The sequence below is a fragment of the Apteryx mantelli genome, chromosome 33 (assembly GCF_036417845.1).
Source record: "Apteryx mantelli isolate bAptMan1 chromosome 33, bAptMan1.hap1, whole genome shotgun sequence".
NCBI lineage: Eukaryota > Metazoa > Chordata > Aves > Apterygiformes > Apterygidae > Apteryx > Apteryx mantelli.
In genome coordinates, this window is record NC_090010.1 from 1,483,654 (window position 1) to 1,502,706 (window position 19,053).

Sequence of the window (19,053 nt, forward strand, 5' to 3'; positions counted from 1 at the left end):
TGCATATGTTTTATGCACTTTTCCCCTTCTCGCCCTAGGAAGAAGAAGAGCCGGGAGCGTTTCCCAGGGCAAGAGAAGACTCTTAGCAGCGGTCGAGGCATTGCAACATTTTATTTTTATTTTTTTTGCAGACCTGCAGCTTCCACGAGTTTATCATCATTAGCGAAATTGCCATTTTTTTCTTTTCTTTAATGAAGGCAGCAGTGAAATATCCACGTTCAGACAAAACTACTTTGGCCAGGGTGGCAGGAGGTTGAATTCTCCTTCCCCCTCCGCCCCCCCCCCCCGCCTTATTCCCCTCCACTTCTTCTGGCAAAGCCAAGATTTTCCTGATTTCCTTGCAAATTAAAGATGAGTCTTGGTTTCGGAGCGTGCCAAGAGGATTTGAAGCATGAAATATTAGTCAGAGCCCACTCCTGGCCCGACAGCCAGGATGCGTACGTGCGGGTGCTTTTAAATAAAGACAGAGCACTTCAGGCAACGCAGTCCTTTTAAAACCTTTTTTTATTATTATTATTATTATTATTATTATTTACGTAATGTCTCACGTATACAATACAAATCCACGGTGTCCAGATTTTTTTTTTTATTTTTCTGGCGGAAATTGCTACATTCAGAGTTTGAACACGCAGAACTATGCTTTTACATAAAACAAATGACGATTTTTTTTTTTGTTTCGAGCATGTTGCATTAACAGATAAGTCAAGACAAATAGATAACTATACATTCAGTGCAATTTAGTTCTACACTACTTTATAAGCACAATAAAATAATACAATACTGTGCGTTCTCAACTAGGCAGTTTCAGTTGTTGGGTTTTTTTTTTTATTATTTTTCATTTTCCAAGAAAATAAGCAGCAACAAACGACAATAAAACCGCATTACAAATACTTTCAAAGCATGACTCCTTCTATAGGTAGTGATAAAGTACAATACAAGGTTGGTGGTTTATTTCACGTTTATTATTGGGTTTTTTTTTCCCCTGCTACTTAGTAGCTTGCATCAGGGCAACAACGCAGCTCGCTCTCGCTTAAATCAATGCCGACCAAGTAAAATTTAGGATACGTAAGCCCCTTGCTGATAATACACTGGATTATTATTGCAGGTTTTCCCTTTAGGTAGTACACGAAGAATTTCGAGTGCTCACACAGTCAAATGGTAAACAGCGCCTATGGAGAGGAGGAGGTTGCCAACCTCCCTATTTTTGGCCTATCAAGTCTTAGGCAAATAGGTATTTTCTACATACAGCCACAGTCCTATAGAAATGGGGGGGGGAGGTAAGAGAGGGAGGGGGTGTTTTTGCCGGCTCTACCAGGTATGTTCACCCTCCCAGCTCCTCTTCTTATCTCGCAGGGGCCGCAGGAGTGGCCCCTACCAGCGAATTGATAAATGGCTCGTAGCAATGGAGATGCGCAGAGATATTACACCAACTAGCTAAGGGAGCTGCAAGCAACACCACGCTTCCCCCCCAGCAGAGAAAAAAATCATCATAATAATTAAAACCCCCACCAAGCTAAGCAGCAAAGTCCAGCCTGCGAAAATAAAGATATATTCTGCAGCCATTCACATGTGCATGGGCACAGGCGGGCGCAGTGGAAGAGCAGTGGCATTTGCTTCCAGGCTTGGGTTTGTGCTGCTGGTGGTGGTGGTGGGGTTGCTTTTGCTGGATCATTTTTATTTTTTTTTTATTTATTTCCCCCCCCACCCGCTGTTGCAGCCAAGCCAGCTATGTATTTATGGAACTAAAAATGCAGCTATCAAAAAAAAAAAAGAAAAAGAAGTAGGGGAAGTTTCTATGACAATAAAAAAAGGCTACAACTGTTTGACAGGTAGTTACTGCTGTGTGAGCCTCTCCATTCTATACTCTATAAAAGCAAATGACCGTCGTAAACATCTCGATTTATCATCTGCCATAAAACGAGACTTCAAGGGGCTGAGAGCTCAGTCCTTGCTTTCTTCTTTTTCCTCCTCTTCTTTTTCCTCTTCTTCGTTCCCTTCTTCTTCCGTTTTCTCCTCGTCCCTGGCCCCCGGCAGCTTATCTTTGTTGTTTTCTTTTTTCCACTTCATTCGCCGGTTCTGGAACCAGATCTTCACTTGTCTCTCGGTCAGTCCCAGGGCGTGAGAGACCTCAATCCGCCGCTTCCGTGTCAAATACGGGTTGAAGAGGAACTCCTTTTCTAACTCCAGGGTCTGGTACCGGCTGTAAGTTTGCCTGCCACTGCGTCTTCCGGGAGCTGTAGGACACAAACAACCACAAAAAAAATATATATATATATAATAGCAATGCCTTCTTCGCTCTCCCTCCTTGCAGGCTCTTGCCTCCCCTTTGCCTCCTTTTCCTGGAGAAAGTGGTGCCTCCCCCTCCCCAAAAAAGCCCCCTTACACCTTATAATAAAAGCCTGGCTGGAAGGGGTGTTATTAATAATAATCATAGCCCTGATATGGTGGTTATTAGTAGTGGCGTGATGCCTTAACCTGGCTCTTTCTGGAAAAAAAGCCAGTTCTGAGTCCTTTTGTATAGGGGCATAGAGCTGCGTGGCAAAGCTCCTGCACCAAATAGAGGTGCCCACTCTCCTCAAAGGTGATTACATGTTAAGGAGTGGAGTGCAATTCAGAAAAATTTAAGTTATTTCTCCCTTCTTTTGACGAGGGGTGCATTATTCCTCATTAAATCCTCTCCAGCCTTTCTCCTTCCCCTCCCCAGTCTTTTATTTTTTTCCTTTGCTTGTTTGTTTGTTTTTGCAAAATGCCCAGCTCTGCTTCCCTTTTCCAAGCGTGGCTCCCAAAATATAGGCTCAGGGTATTCATAACTGATAATATTGAAACCCTGAGAAATTGAATTTGCCACGAAATTCTCTCTGCCCGTCTTTTCGGTTAGGGATGGAGGTGTGCAAAGCCCACACATCCAGCGAGATGCAGATGTGCCTATGCAAACACAGAGATAGTATTTGAGAGAAGCAGAGAGATGGACATTTGCAGCAATAGCCAAAAAAGAAAGAAAGAAAGAAAGAAAGAAAGAAAGAGGACATAGGTATGTGCAGCTGAGCCCTTCCTTCTGCACAGTACTTTCTCAACGAGAAAAAAACAATGTATTTGCTAAAATATCCTCCAGCTCGAAATGATTGCATCCTTGAGACTACCTCTAGGTCAAAGCTTAGATAAATAACGTGTTTTCCTTTGCGTCTGTCTTCCAGCCTCTCCGGGCCACATCCTCTCCACCTTAGCCACAGCTTCTTTCTATTATTTTATTTTCTTTCTAATTTTTGGTGGGGGTGGGTGGAGGGGGGGAACTTTATTGCTCGGATTGTCCTTAAAAATTAGCACTAACCTGCACATGTTTGGAAGTAACAAGGCTTCTAGACAACCTTGGAACTTCGGTGGGGGAAACTTGTACTTTGCAGCATTTCGCTTTCTGTGCAATTATCTGGACTTCACATGAGCAAAGTTCCATTCAGCCCAAATTATTTTGAATTTCCCTCCCCCCCCCCTTTTTTTTTTTTAACCCAGGACAGTATAATGTTGTCTGCCGCCCCACCCCATGGCTCTGAGCTAAGTTTCCCTTTCTGCTTAAACTTTTATCTCTAGGCTTTAAGAAACAGATGTAAAGTATTAGTAATACTTATACAAGTTCCCACCTTTCAGACTTCATCTCCCAGCGGTTATGAAAGGCTATATGACATTTTAAAGAGCAGTGTATTATCAACATGCAAATAACCTCGTGGGAGCTGTATCTTACTGCCTATCCTCAAGGCAAGCAATAAAAAACAAGTTTTACTTTATTGTGATTTAAGCCTTGTGCAGGGAATCACCTTGCTGGCTCTCTAGTAACTGCTGCCTTGTTTGCTTTCAAAGGTCTTCCTAAAAAGAAGAAACATTAACACAAAACTGCCCATTCCTTTCATATTTTACATCTACGCCTCTTATATTTATATATATCTATGTATGCATATATGTTTATGTGTGTGTATATACATATACATATGTGTGTGCCTGTATATGCATACATATATATATAGAGATAGACAGAGAGACAGAGAGAGCAGAGAGAGAGAGAGAGAGAAAGCGAGAAAAAAATTAAAGGAAAACATTTAAGGAGGAGGAAAAAAAAGGTCCTAACCGTGAGGTCTCATCCATGGGAACATGAGACTGGGAGACGAATTTTGATTTAAATGCCCTTGTCCCTCGCTAGAGTTACTGTTGGAAGACGATTTACAGTCAGGATATTGTACAACAGTCGTCTCTTGCTGAGCACCATAAAGCGATTGCCTCGGCAGAGCTTCATATCCATAGAATTTAGAAGCGTCTCCGTGACACGCCAAGGCGCATGGGTTTTGCTGGTATCCCGAGTTGGAGATGCTGGAGGTTCCGTGGTGGAAAAACTCTTGGACGTGGTGTGAAGGGTGCTGGAAGGTGGGAGCAGTAGTGCCCGGACCATACACGAGAGCATGGCTCCTGCTGACACTTTGTGGAAATCGGCAGTCGTAGTAAGTTGGTTCCAGCGATTCACCGCCTTTGTACTTGGAAAAGAGCGGATTTACAAAGTAGGAGCTCATGACCCTCGCATGCAAAAAAAAAAAAAAAAAAAAAAAAGGAAAAAAATGCAAAAAAAAAAAAAGAAGAGGCTTTAATTCTAGATTAGTGTCCCTGGACTGTCTCAAGTCCTGTTTTTTTTTGTTTTTGGAGTGGCTTTTTTTTTTTGTATTTTTTGTTGGTTTTGTTTTTTTGTTTTTTTGCTTTTTTTTTTTTTTTTAAAGGCGATCTCAAAGGCGTTTCATGGTGCCTCTATGTGCCCGCACGCTTGGTCCTCGGTGCTCTTGACTTCTCTTGTAATCTGTCGGTAGGTAGAGCTCTCTCTCTCAATTTCTCTGTAACTCTGCTCCTTCCCTTTAACACCACAGGCAAATTCCTCAAAATCCCGGTGGTGTGGCTCGCTTTTTTTTTTTTTTTTCCCTCCTTTCCTCCTTCCTCCTCTCTCTCTCTCCCTCTCCCTCTCCCTCTCTCACACGCGATATGTACACATCACTCCGCCACCCTGAGACAGGCTGCGAGGGAAATGACAGCGATTTGGGGGCGCTGGGGAAAGGGGGTGAAGGCAAGGTGGTGCGGGCAGGGGAAGAGGGGGCAGCACCCTCCGGGAGGGGGGGGGGGGGGACGACACCCACACCTACCGAGGGGAGGAGGGGGAGAAAGGTGCGCATTAATACCCAACAACTCCCCCCCACCACCACCACCCTCCGCCTTCCTCCTCCTCCTCCTCCTCCTCTTTTCCCAGCCTCTTCACTGCTGGCAGCGAATACATGCGCTGGGAGGTCAGCCTAGGTAACCTCAACAGGTAAAGGGAGCCCCTGTTCCCCCCCCCCCCCACAACCCGATTTGGGGGGCTTTTGACCCCCTTTTGCAGCCAGAGAGGGAAAATACCCCCCCCCCTCCTCCAGTGTTGTTGTTGTTGTTGTTGTTGTCCTTGTGTTGGGGTTTGGGGGGGGGGCAGGAGGGAGGGTTGGTGGGGGGGGGCTGGTCCCTCCTAGGAAAGCAGAGCGGGGGTGTTGTGGCTTTTTTTGGAGTGTCTGAGCCCAGATTTCTTCTGCTTTTATTTTTTTTCCTTTGGGGGGGGGGGTTGTAGCTGTGCGTGTTGTTGTTATTGTGGTGATGGTGGTTGGCATATTGGAATCAGACAAGCAAACAAAAGCAAAAAGCGAGCGAGCCGGGGGAAGCCACTCCGTATTGATTGGTCGCTCCTTGCTGTCCTTCTTTTAAGAAAATAAAGGAAAAAAATCACGGGGACTTTCATTATTATTATTATTATTATTATTATTTATTTCTCTTTTTTTTTTCTTGCTTCCTTTCGGAGCAGCCACTGGAAACCCACGGCTGAAAATCGCAGGGAAAGCGTCCTTCCAAGGGGAATAAAGTAGACCATGGCTTAAAGAGAGCTACTTTGGAAGAAAGAGAGGAAAAGTGAGGCAGAAAGTACGTACTCCCTTTTGTGCGGGTCTCGTGCGGCTTTGCCTGTAAAAATAGCCATCGACATTTTTTCGCCATTAAGCACAGTTATTCCCGATTTTTTTAATCTGATAAGCGATATTAGCGGGCCCCTTCCCTCCTGCATACTTTTTGTACCTTAAGTGACCACTCGCAGAAACCTTTCACTTCGGACACTTCATTTTACGACCGCGTTGAGGAGCTCAGCTCATTAAAACATAGCAGAAAATCACCATGATTCGTGTTAATTTTTTCAAGGGAGGGAGGGGAACTTGTCGAATTCATATTTCCTCTGCTGTTCTGTAGAGTTCTGAACCGAAAAAAAAGCTCCCAAAACCCCAACCCCTTGCTATAAATTACATAGTGTTATTAACAGTCAGCGTGTTTCCTTCAAAAGTCTACAGACCTTCAAATGTTTCCCTCATGTTCTTTCACACACACACACACACGCAAAAAAAAAAGCAGCCTAATTATTTTCAGAAGAGACCTAAGTAGCTCTGACTGATTTCCAGTGCGGAGGACGAAAATACAATCTCAGCTACATTCGCAAAGATGGTTTTTAGGTGTGTTTTTCTCCCCAGCAAAGGTCACATTCTTGATTTTTTGAGGCACGGAGCCGCGCAAACCTCTTGTGAGATTGCAGCTGTATTTTTTGCAGACACCTTCCCAATATAAGAGAGAGAGAGAGAGAGAAAAGAAAAAGACACAGTAGCCTTCCAGTCCATCTTTATTAGATTTTCACAAATAAAAGAGGAGGATGTGTTATTCCTTTCAGAAAGGCTACAGATGTGAGTGTCTCCCCCCTCCCCGTAAGCAGACAATGAACTCTGCAGAAGAATGGCAATTTTCCCACCGCCTATGGTGAAAATATTAAAAAATAAAGCCACATATGCTCTGGAGAAACAGCCTGCACGAATTACGCATAATTCCCAGCGCAGCACAGTGAACATATTCATTTTTGCAGCAGAAATTACCGCTCCGATCCCCCCCCCTCCCTTGCCCAGGTAACCCCATGCCTGAAGAAACCCAGCGAAAAAAATGAAGAAACAGCTAGGAAAGAGGCTCCTTAATTAACTGCTAATAGGCGAGGTGACCATTTTCCTGGTTTAATCAATAGCACTCCTATTTTTAAGATCCCAGCGCCTTAAATAGCTTGCCAATGCAATAAATGTTCCTGTGCAAATTAAAGGACGGGACTGCAAAAAAATAATAATAATAATAAAATAAAAAAGTTGTCAAATCTGGGCAGCTGGGTGAAGGTTGGGAATAGCTGCCGCATTTTTCGAATTATTGTCCCTGTACGCAATAGCCAAAGGTGCAGTGAGTGTTTCAGCAGAATAACCGGAATTGTACCTAGGCGGAAAAATCAATATTTGCCATCTGCGTCTATGGAAGAAAGAAAGCCCACTCGCCATTTTCATTAAATAGGATATATGCAATTCTCTACTTGTTTTTTTTTTTTTCTTTTTAGGGAAATATCTTGACATTTGCTGTCTGGGGAAAGTGCTGTCCTTTGTCTGCACTGTTTGGGCTGTGTGTTTATGGGTGTGTGTCAATGTGTCTTTCGGGGGCGTGCGCTTGAACGTAGCTTTACCCCCGCGCCCGCATTGCACTTTGAGACGCTGCGTGATTTTATTCCACTTCTCCTTTTCCTGACCTTCGCGGGGGGGGGGGGGGGGAATGTCATTTCCGCACCCTCCCACTATGAAGGAATTTTAAGAAATAAATATTAATTTAAAAAATCCAAGCAGCGAGTTGCTCCGGGAGATTTGTAAGGGGATAAAAAAGGGATTTTTTTTCGGGGTTATTTTTTGGCAAAGGGGGGGGGTGGAGGGGCGCTGCGCGGGCGGGCGCCGTGGCGCCGCGCGGGGCTCCGCGGGCGCGGGGGAGCCGCGGGCGGCGGCGGCCGCGTGCGCGGCGCCAACATTGGGCAAGGGCGCCATCTCGCGGCCGCGGCGCGGAGCCGCGCGTGGGGGCCCGCGGGCCGCCGCGCAGCGCTTCGCCCCCGCGGGCCGCCGCCCCCCGCGGGCCGCCCGCGCTGCCCCCGCGGCCGCTCCCACCAGCACAATCAATCGGGGGCAGCGTTTTGAGGGTAAAAACGCTGTTTTTTCCCCCCTTTCTTTTATTCCCCCCCCTCCTCCTTCTCCTCTTTCGCGGAAAAAAAAACCCATAAAATAAAATAAAATAAAAATAACCTGCACAATGTGTATACACAGAGACAAACAAACCCCGCCAGCTGTGCCATCTCTCCGCGCAACTTCAGCGCTTTTATCAGTTTTAACTTCGAGTCGGGGAGGGGTTGATTTTCTTCCTCTTCTTCTTCTTCTTCTTCTTCTTTTTTTTTTTTTTTGTATTTTTTTTCCCCCCCAACCTCCCCTCGTCCGAGGGGGTCTGTTGTTTGTAGCTTGTAGACAAAACATTCCACTAAGGCCCTTTCAAAGGGAAGAGCACCCACCTTATTTAAACCATAAAACAATTAAAGCCAGACGTCTAGCCAGAGCGAGGGTCCTGTTTTGTTCAGTCCTATTCAGCGCCGCATAGCAGTGAGACAAACAGAGTTGTAAAACTGGCGCTTTTTTTTTTCTTTCCCCCCCTTTTTTTCCCTTTTTTTTCTTCTTTTTCTTTTTTTTTTTCTTTTTGCTGCGGAAATGTACCTATGGACAGCTGGAGGTTCCTGCAGGTTTTATGCGCCTTACAAAAGGGCAGATTTTAAACTAGGCAGCGATGCGCGCACACACACACACGCACACGCACAAGCGCATTCGCTTAAACACACGTACGCACGAGCGTTATACACACATATATATTAAAAATATACATATATTGCCATGTATGCGAGCACACACAGAGCTATAGGAACAGCTCGGCAGCCAGAAATCCCATGTGCACGTCCAGCAGCGCCGACACACAATAGCTGTATCAGTATGCACACGCACACACGCGCCATATGTCAAAGGATGCCGAAATTGGAGCATTTTGATACATTAATCCCCGAGAAAGACTGGCCACAGGGTGTGCTGCTCTGCGCTCGCCGGCTATTTTTTATTAGTAGTATTTTTATTTATTTTTTTGTCGCCACGCTGTGCCTTTTCTTTCCCCCCCCTACCCCCCCCCCCGGAAAAGCGAGGCTCCGGCGGCGGAGAAATTCAATGGCCGAGCAGCCTCCCAGCAGGGCCAAATGGCATTTTATAACTGGTGTAACCCTGCACCGGGGGGGGGGGGGGTGGCGAGGATCCCGGGAGCCTTGCACATGAACTAAAACCGCGGCAGGATTTTTAAGGCGACCCAACCCACCAGCTACAAAAGACCAAAAAAAAAAGGCCCCCCCCCCAAAAAAAAACACAGAAAACCCCAAATCCTCCCCACCCCCGGCTCTATGGAGACAAAGGGGCATCTCCTGCGCTGCCCGTCGGCTCTAACGGGGCTCTTGCCCCAGCGACGACTGCGGACGGGGCTGCGGAGGGAGGGGAAGGGCTGGGGGGGGGGGGGAGGGAGCAGCCCGTGGTCGCACTGGAAATGGGATCCGTCTGAATGAAAGGGGGCCAAAATGAACTTCCATACATCATGCCTTTTCAACGTCGCTAAACATCGCCTGACAGCTTCTTCCCCCCCCCCCCCAACCACCACCACCACCTCCCCGCTCCAGAAAGCGGCGGCCGAAAGCGCCTTCCCCAAGCCCTGTCCAAATGACGCTTATGAGTCGCTCTTAATTAATAAGAAAACGGGTCCGTTTCGCCCCTCTTGCAGAGAGGATGTGGGCGAGCCGCTTTCCAAGCCTGCAGGATTTATATATATATATATATATATATGTATATATATAGTCGGGATAAACTGATAGAGAGAAGGGAGGGGGGAAAGATAAAAATAAATAAATTAATTGACATGACTGAGGTAGAAAGATTTCCCTTTCTCTCTCTGTCTCTCTCTCCTTTTTTTTTTTTTTTTGGTCCATAAATCTTCACTCTGCTAAAATGTTTTCTAACCTAACCATTTCATTGCGCTTGTTAAGGTTTTCCAAACAGAGCCGGCACAAAACTGGGATTGTAAAAGGGCTTTTAGCTTCCCCTGCTCCAGTGATGTTTCCACTGATAGACCGTGTCCCTCTCCAGTGACAAAAATAGACCCCGCGCTTTAAAAGCGAGGATACAAATCAGGCAAGGGAAAGAAACCCTCCAAATGTTTAAGCAAGAAATATTAAAGAGCAATATTTTATGAGATCAGCAGAAGTAATCGCTTCCAGATTTTTTGATTTCGGAGGAACTGGGACGAGGGCGACAAACGTATCTTGCTCGCCTGATCTGGTTTTGATTAGAAAGATTAAAACGCCGCTCCACTCATTTCATTAAAGAAAGGGCCCTATAACAAGTTTTTATGATTAAACATCCCTCGCTGCTCATTTTTTATACAATCTCCTGCCTCTTGTTTCTCATTCAGCAGCCTGGAAAGCGCCCAGAGAAGAAGCCATTGATAAATCCCGGCTCAAACGCGCTGGGGGCAGCGTGTTTTCTCGCCTCTGCACAAACCACTGGAGCGCCAGAAACCCCCATTTCGCCCTGGCAGGATGGTGGGGTTTGACCTTTCCGCAGCAAACAGCTCTTTTTTTCTTTTTTTCTTTTTTTTTTACCCCGTGGAGGGCGAAAGGGAGGTGGAGGTGGGGGGAAGTCTGCTTTTTAGCCCGAAAATTTGCAGCGCCAGCACACATTTAGCCCCCTGCTCTTTCTCCCCTCGATCCCTTCCTTTTTCCTTTTTTTTTTTTTTCTTTTTTTTTTTCTGGCCAGCTCAGCCTGTCTGGCGAGAAGCAGCACTTCCAGCCACGCTCCAAGTTTTTGGCAACCCATCGATAATGCAGGAGCTACCCGGGAGTGGCTGGCAAGCAGCGGCTGCCTTTGCCAGCTCCTCTATTCCCAGCATCCATATTTAGCCTTTTTACATATACTTCGATCGCCCGGGGTCATAAATTAGTACAATTAATTATCCCAATCTAAAAAAAAAAAAAAAAAAGGAAAGAAAAATGGATGGCACATATAAACCCTTACCTCAGCGCCTTTTTATTATGGTACTGCGAAATAGAAAAGTGCCGGGGAAGGAAGCGGAAAGCTCCGCTCCGCCGGTGCCCGGTCCCGCCTCTGCCCGGGCTGCGGCCAGCGGCACCGGCGCTCCCAGCGCCCGCCGCAGCCGCGGGGCTGCTCCCCTGCTTGAAATAAAAAAGACACCTACATGCTGAGATTTGTTTTTTTTTTTTCTCTTTTCTTTTCTTTTTTTTTTTTTCCTTCCCGTGACGTTAGGTATATTTACATAGAGCTGCTCTACAATAGCGAACATAACAATATTACAGAACGGTTCTGAGACAAGAATAAAATACACGAAATCAGTACAGCAGAAACGTTCAACACTATGACAGGACATCATGGAGCCATATTCCCTTAAGTCTTTTTTATCTTTTTTTTTTTCTTCGTTTTTTTTTTTTTTTTTTTTTTTGTACAAAATATTCAACTCACAAGCTCACGAACTTAAAAAATAAAAATACTGGATAAGTTTAACTTATGAAATAAAATACCAAAAAATAAAATTTTCAAGTACTTTGCGTGTTTGTTTTCTGAGGAGGACAACACAAAAAAAAAAAAGGAAGAAGAAAGGAAAGGAAAACAAACCCCCCAAACATCTTTCTTTTATTTAGTTGCATTTTAGAAAAGACTCGTGTTCCAAAACGCTTGCTGTGTTTGACTATAATGCTAAACATTCATCCGCACAAAGTCAGAAACATTTCAAACCCGAAAAACAGCCTCTTTTCTTTTTCCACCCTCGTTTCTCATTGACTGGGCTTTGCCAACTTTATTGCTGTTCTTTATCGTTTTTTTCTTTATTCATTTTCTTCATTTTCATTCGCCTGTTCTGAAACCAGATTTTGACTTGGCGTTCAGTGAGATTAAGGACTCTGGCTACTTCGTACCTTCGGTCCCGTGTAAGGTACATATTGAATAAAAACTCTTTTTCCAGTTCCAGGGTCTGATACTTTGTGTAAGGGCATCTTTTCTTCCTCGTGGAGCGCGCATGAATCCAATTTGCGACGGGATTGTCTGAGAAAGAAGATTTTTTTTTTTTGGAAAAAAAAATCAATGTATACAGCTGCCTTTCTTCCCTTCCCCCCTCCACACCCAGATATATCTCTAGCAAGAAACCTGTTTAATTAGCAGATCTTACCTAAATATTTTAAGTGACCTTCAGAAGAGTTTAATATGTTTATTTTGGAGGGGGTCATTTCCTTCTCTTTTGCTGCTGTTCTCACATAAAAGTTTCAGTAAATAAAACTGTAGCAATGGGTTTAAAATAATAATTATCCACATGACTGCTACTAGCAGTAATCTAAGAACATAGTCATAAAAAGTCAAAATTCCCACCATTTCATAGGCCCATAAACTCTTTTTACAACCTCTGCTCTCCAATACTTTCCCTAGAAGCTCTCACAGACCTGGAAAGTCGAGTTTATTTTTTCAATATCTTCAGGATGACACGCAAGATGTCCCACTGGCTGCCAGAAATAGGTTTTTCTAGCCTAAAAGGACCTTTCACGTTACTGCCACTACCCCACTTGGTCAGGACGAAAATGCTACGGGATAACATAGGGTATTTATTCCTCCTTGGAATAATATTTTGCTTTTCCGCGTTTTAGGGAGCTCTCTGCCAGCGGAGCACCCATCCGCCCCTGCTCCTTCAAACTCGTTTTGCTCACAAGGGTGCCTGGCACCAGCCCGCGTGTAATTATATATATATATATATATATTTTAGATAGAGAGAGCGATACAAAGGTGGTTGCATCTGCTGACACGGAGCTTATCGCTTGGAAATCGGCATTTCAGCAGCGAGTTAGGCCAAGGGGGTTCAATCAACACATGGCACCCTCGCCCCTGCGCCTGGGTGCGCGCGTGTGTGCACGGGGGTGCACCCTCACCCCGCACCCCCCAGCCCAGCTCCCCCCAAGCTTTGCAAGGACATTTTTTTTTTTATTTGGGGGAGGTTGGTTTTTTTTGCTCTCTGCTTGCTGAGGAGCTTTTTGCCCTGGCAGCTCCCTGCAGGGCTCGGGGGTGCCCGCTCAGCTGAGCTGCACCGGTTGCAGGGGGGACACTTAAGCTCGGGCTGGTGGTTACCTGATTCCTCGGCCCCGTGCTGCAATGTTCAAGGTTTTGTGGTGGTTGGTTTTTTTTTGTTTTTTTTTTTTTCTTTCTTTCTTTTTCCCTCCCTCTCTCTCACTTGGGGCTGGAGAAGGGGTTTCTTCAAGTGTATGGTCCAATGTCCTGCGCTCGCTGCCTTTTGCCCTCAGCTACCTCCATACACTCACTTTATGTCTTTACGATTCTAATTTTCCTCATCTTTTTTTTTTTTTGCCCCCCTTTTTCTCCCCAGGGTACCCACCTTTTCATTTATTCCCACGTGTTGGGATATTTCAGGAATAATTCCACCAGGGGAGCTTTTATTGATTTTTAAAATAGATAAAGAGACACCTCTGTATTTCTTCGGAGATATTCTCTTCCCCTCCCCAAAAACCCACATGAATACACTCACTTCCAGCCAGCAGGGAGATAACTACAACTCTTCCTTGTTCTTTGAAAGTGGGAATATTTGAAAGCAAAGAGGCTCCTCGCTCTGTCTAACCCTCTCTGTCTCACAGTCTCTCTCTTTTTTTTTTAAGGAAGGTGATGAATATTTGATCAAAGAAGCCAATAGACCCCCTTCAAAAAAAAAAATAGACTAAACAGACCAAAACAAAGTACAGATATTCGTCCTGCGGTCCTGCCGGGCGGATTAAAAAAGAAAAAAGAAAAAAAAAAGGAAAAAGGAAAAAGAAAAAAAACAGAGATCTTCCTGCATATCTGGAGTTTTAGGGCAGGGGCTCTCTAAAGGTAATTCCATTTTATTGAGTACGGTACTGGAAAGCTGTAATGCCTCCCCGGTCGTAAACAAGAATGACTTCGACTTACTAGGGTCTAATTCGTGCTTTTCTTCTTTGTGTTTGCTGGCAGCGATGGCTTCGGCCTCCGGGGAAGGCAGGGTCTGCGCGGCTCTGTCTCTCAGCTCCCCGGGAGCCGCGTACATGTAATCCGCGTAGCCGCGGCCGTCCGCGGGGCCGCACTCCGCCCGGCGCCCGCCGAAGGCGTCGGGTTTGAGGCCGTAGGGGCGACCGCCGGGCGCGAAGGCCGGGAAGGAGACGGCCCCGGCGAGGGGCTCCAGCCAAGTCCGCATGTACCTGGGCTCGGCCCCGACGGGCGCCTGCGGGCCGTACGCGTGGTGGTAGCCCACGGCCGCCTGCGAGGGCACGGGAGCCCAGGAGGTGGTAAAAACGGCCGGCTTGGGGGCGAAACTGCACGATGGAAAGTCGGCACAGTCCGGCACTAATCCTGACGGTCTGGCAGCAGCCGGGTGGGAGGCAGTGGTGGGGAACCTGGAGGCCAAGAGCTCTTCGTTCTCGTGGCTTATCAAGGAGTCTACATAATAGTTGCTTATGGGGCCCGAAGCCGACATGGTTTCCCCCTCTTTTACATTCATAAGATTATTGTATGAACTGTATGTGTACTTTTTATCTTCTCATAGAACAATCAGGGCAGGTAATTATTTTTTCAGCCTTTCCCAGTGTGCCATTGGCTGCCCGCCCTCACGTGATTGTATTTACCCAAAAATATAGCGTGGATCAATCCGCAGGTCTTTTTTTAATAGCGCCTATGCGACCTGGCTTTTCGTAAAACTCGGGGAAATAATGCGGATATTAGGAGGCGGGAGGCTTGCATTTCATTAGCCCCGGGCAGCTCTGCCTTGCGGGCTGGGGGTGATTTTCCCTGGTGCTGAGGAAGGTGGAAGGTAATTGTGGAAGGTAGCACAGGAACTATTTCTTGACGTAATTTGTCTCTGTCCTTTGCTTCTGCAGCTTGCAGGCTATAATGGATACATTAAATGGAATATCGGTGGAAAGGCATCGGCTCAAAGTGTAGCAGAGTTGGGCTTCCCACCCCACTTCGGAAAAGGAGCTGGGTTTAGAGGCTCTTAGGCTAAGCGCAAGCGGAGCTTTTTGCCATCTTTTGCAGCGGTGTCTGATCGTCAGCCTGCTCAGCAGCTAAGAAATGTGTGGGGCACAGGCACCTCTATTTCTGCTTTAGAAATAAGTGTCTTCTGGCGGAAAAATAATAATAACAATAAAAAAAACAACAGAGGATCACCTTTTAAAACATGAGGGGGAAATAATAACTCCACCGCCAAAAAAAAAAAAAAAAAAAGATTGAGGTTTTGCAGTGAAAGGCTGCATTATTCGGCAAGTAGTCGTGGATGTTTTTATGTCCTTCAATAAAATTTTTACGAGGATCATTTGATTGTTCATAAATGTGTCGTTCATTAAATAAAACTGTAAGACTGAGTTTCAGCTATAAGGCATAGCTGGGAAGGAGCAAGATTTTGCGTATTAGGAGCAAGCAACAATGTGTGGTTGACACATTATTATTGTTATTTTTTTAATGTGCGGAAACTTTTCTTTTACACCAAACCGATGGAAGAAGTTGGGTGCGTTAAAAATTTGTTTGCTATACTGCCTGCTTTTTGGAAAGAATAACCTTTCCTTTGTAAGGAAAGACAGGTAGGTAAATAGCTCACGCCCATTGGAGTCTGCAAGAATGGAGTTAGGCGATTTCTCCGGAAGGGGGGGGGGGAAAGATACCTAATCAAAAAAAACTCTCCTTTTTTTTTTATTTGTATTTTTTCCAAGAAGCAAATCCCCCCAAAATATGGATTGTCTAGGCTCTCCAGGGCAATTCATCACCTCGGGTGTTATAGGGCTGTGGTGACTTGGAGGGGAGAGAGGGAGATGGTCACAAATTTTTGCAAGCCCGAGAAAAAGTGGGGGCTCAGAAAGCGATGGTGGTTCCTCCTAGGGAAAGACAGGCAGCCAAGGAGGCGAAGGGGGGTGGCAGTGTGTCTCCAGTGATGCAGCATTCGCCAGTGACTTACATTAGGTACAGTGTGTGCAAGTCCCAGGAACACACATGACAATATATATACGTTTTTTTTCAGTAAGTTGCATGGGAAATCCGAGCAGTGGGGAGAAAGGAGATAAAATCGGACTGGGGAGTAAATAGGAGAGAAGATGTGATGCTGGAAAAGGAGCCCCCAGACCCTAGGAAGTTACGTGCCTCAGCTGAGCAGAGATAAAGCCTGCACCTTAATTCACAGAGCTTTAGCAAAGGGGCACGTCTGTCCTCTGAGAAATAAGATTTTCCTCTCGGAAAGAAAAGGGGGAAAAAAAGACATTAAAATAGTAATATGTGTGGTGGGGGTCGCTCGTGAAGGGATTCGAGATTTTCCAAATTCGCAGAGAAAAGTCCTCAACTCGCTCACCCACTGAATTTATTTCTCATTCCGTTTTAAGTCCTGTGCTTTATGTGAGCCCTTAAAGGGAAATATTCCTGCAGGAGCAAAATGTCTTCTTTGGCCTTTATCGAGACCAGTTTATCTGTCAATCACAAGTCTCCAGTGACGGTTATTTTTATGTGCACGAGAAAATATATATAGAGATATACTCATCATTCTTTTATCTATTCCCATTTAAAAAATACTTACTGTGCAAGCCTGCTAATATACTGGGGTGTGACATGTGATGGGGAAAAGGCAGCTTGGCTTTCATACACTTTGATGGAATATTTTAAAGAGGATCCTTACAGAAGAGTGGGTGTCTGCAGACATATATGCAGAAGGGGAGAGAGAGAAATAAAAAAGAGAGAGGCAGGGAGAGAAAGAGAGAGAGAGAAAGGAAGGACTGAGCCTGCAGAGAGAGAGAAACCCTGAAAAGCGGAGTCAGTGGGGACGTTTTTCAAAGGAAAAAGTGTCCAAAAACACCACACATGAAATGCAAAACGAGCAGAGATTACCCAACCAGCACAGTTTTAATAAGTCGCAGCAGTTTTTGTAACCTTAATGCAAGCAGACAAGGTCACTAAATTAGTCGTGAATGGTGCATTTTGGCGCTACACAAAGGAAAACATATCTTGCAAAGATTTCTTTTATTCCACCCGGAAAACCTTCATCACATAGAATTATTCACTCTCCATATTGTTGTAGGATCAACAAAAAAAAAAAAAAAAGAAGAAAAGAAAAAGAAAAAAGATATCATCGCGTTGGTAATCCAAACCCCTTTCATTCAGGGCTTGCTTGTCTCTAAGAATTAACCAGCACAAAGCAGAGATGGAGACACTTCACCTTAAAGCAAACTACAGGCATGGCTCAAGACAACATTTTCTCCCCATTTAGCTGCACACTTCTATCATACAGTGTGAACCCACATAAAATATTGTCCGTCCACGTTCACCTCGACGTGAAACCATCCCCATGGACGAATGCAAAGTTAGATGAATAAAGTCCAGTCAGAGTGCAAGGCAAATACAGCCATATCCTGAAATATTCTTCTTTTAAGTAGCAGTGTCTCCAAGCAAATATCCACCCTGGAATTAGAGCACGCCTTGCTATTGAATTCAGCAGCTACAAGGTTATCTTGCAGCTTTTATGCACGCTCCAGCTAGACTCCTAGGCTTCCACAAAAGCTTCGAGACTTGCTTAATGGGAGATTACCTCTTCTGAAATGATGGGGAACTACCACATCCCTTCCAGGCAGGAGAATCTTTTCCACTCACCTCCCCTTCGCGCTCGGCAGGGGGAAGAAACTTAATTGCACGGAGCAAAACTAACACAAGCAGTCCACAAGCTATATTAATATATATATATAAAAAAATATATTTTTTTTTTCTAATGGGGGGAAAAAAAATGTCGATTCGTAAATTAAGAAAATGAACGCCATTGTCTGAGCACTGTCCTGGCCAGCCCACTCCTGACATCTTTTCGGAGCTCAACGCTTCGTGCCCTGCTGCCCGCGGGGGCTGTGTGTGCTCAGCCCGCGCCGCAGCCCTCCCCGGCCCCGCCACGCTCCGGGCTCCGCTTCGAAACCTTTTGCTTTCGCTTTGCGCTTCTTTGCTTGGAAGGAACGGAGACAAAAATAATCCTAATAGTAATAAAAATATATATATATCGGGGGGAAACCTATTGGGCACCCCGCGAGCTTAGGTGACACTGCTTTTTGCTGATTCCCCCCCTCCCCCCTTTTTTTTTTTTTAGTGCAAAAAGAGAAAGCTAGCCCGCAGTCCCTTTGGGGGAAAAGGGAGGGGGGGATGTGTTGCAGAGCCAGGCCTGGATGCTTTCCCCCCCCTCCAAACCCCGGAGGGGCAGCGCCAAGCACCCCGCAGCCTCCCGGGCAGCCCCCGGCCGCGGTCCCGGGAGGCTGCAGCCGGGGGCCGAGGGCTGAGCAAGCAGCGAGCCACCCTTGACAGGCGGCCGAGAGGAGCCTCTGCCCACGCCAGACCCACCCGCACCGTCCCCCTCCCCACCCTCCACCTCGGTTCAATCAACACTGTCAAGTTCGGATTAAAAAAAAAAAAAAAGCAAAAAAAAAAAAAGAAAGAAAGCCAAAAAAAAAATAAATGGGCTCCTGCTCGGCTCCTTCGCACACCTCCACCCCGCGCCTTGGAGGAGCAATTAAGGGCGGTGCTGGGTTCATATCTCTCCATAAGCGAAACGAAAGTAAGCCTGCGGCCAGCTCCAACTTCCACCCGGCAGCGCGCCTCTTCGCTCGCCTTTGGAGCCCTGCAAGAGAATAAAGTTGCCTTCTTCCCCCCCCCCCCCCCGCCAACCGCCTCTTTCTTTGGCCTTTCTCATTCCCTTCCTCTTCTCTTTTTTGCCTGCCCAAATTCTTTCTCTCTTGCTTTTGTTCTTTCTTCACCCCTCCTATTATTAAAAAAAAAAAAAGGGAAAGGAGAAAAAATTGCACACAATGGATTGAATGAATCTAAAGCAGACTCTCTGACGAGGCCGCGAAATATTTCCTGATGCCCCCAGATGCCTCTATTTATTCCAGGATTATCTCTTAAAGTAAATATGGGGAAAGATTAATTTCAGGCCAAACACTATCCGCGAATCTGGCAGCAGTGCGATCGCAGGCTATACACTTTGCCTTTTTTTTTTTCCCTACTAAATTCTTTGGGTACCTGAAAA

At 45.8% G+C, this 19,053-nt stretch overlaps 2 protein-coding genes and 1 long non-coding RNA gene across 3 annotated transcripts; 1 reads left to right on the forward strand and 2 right to left on the reverse strand.

Moving 5' to 3' along the window:
* Positions 1-486: 486 nt before the first annotated feature.
* On the reverse strand, positions 487-11,091 carry HOXC8 (homeobox C8). Its single transcript, XM_067314113.1, has 3 exons — positions 11,016-11,091; positions 4,118-4,557; positions 487-2,234 (listed from the first exon to the last, which is right to left on the reverse strand). Exons 2-3 carry the CDS (start codon positions 4,551-4,553, stop codon positions 1,942-1,944), a joined length of 729 nt encoding a protein of 242 aa, XP_067170214.1. The 5' UTR covers positions 4,554-4,557; positions 11,016-11,091; the 3' UTR covers positions 487-1,941.
* LOC106486710 (uncharacterized) lies at positions 4,805-6,211 on the forward strand. Its single transcript, XR_001292942.2, has 3 exons — positions 4,805-4,837; positions 5,273-5,332; positions 5,852-6,211. It is a non-coding gene; the product is annotated as an uncharacterized lncRNA (long non-coding RNA).
* A 364-nt stretch (positions 11,092-11,455) lies between the features above and the next one.
* On the reverse strand, positions 11,456-14,520 carry HOXC9 (homeobox C9). The gene is made up of 2 exons (XM_067314112.1): positions 13,956-14,520; positions 11,456-12,056 (listed from the first exon to the last, which is right to left on the reverse strand). The coding sequence occupies exons 1-2, from the start codon at positions 14,518-14,520 to the stop codon at positions 11,812-11,814; spliced, it is 810 nt and encodes a 269-aa protein (XP_067170213.1). The 3' UTR covers positions 11,456-11,811.
* Between the last annotated feature and the right edge of the window lie 4,533 nt (positions 14,521-19,053).

Coding starts and splice junctions, on each gene's coding strand:
- HOXC8 (XM_067314113.1), bottom strand. CDS start 4,553: ATGAGCTCCTACTTTGTAAATCCGCTCTTTTCCAAGTACAAAGGCGGT. Junction 2,235..4,117: donor CCCATGGATGAGACCTCACG/GTTAGGACCTTT, acceptor TGTGTCCTACAG/CTCCCGGAAGACGCAGTGGC.
- HOXC9 (XM_067314112.1), bottom strand. CDS start 14,520: ATGAATGTAAAAGAGGGGGAAACCATGTCGGCTTCGGGCCCCATAAGC. Junction 12,057..13,955: donor AAAGCACGAATTAGACCCTA/GTAAGTCGAAGT, acceptor CTTCTTTCTCAG/ACAATCCCGTCGCAAATTGG.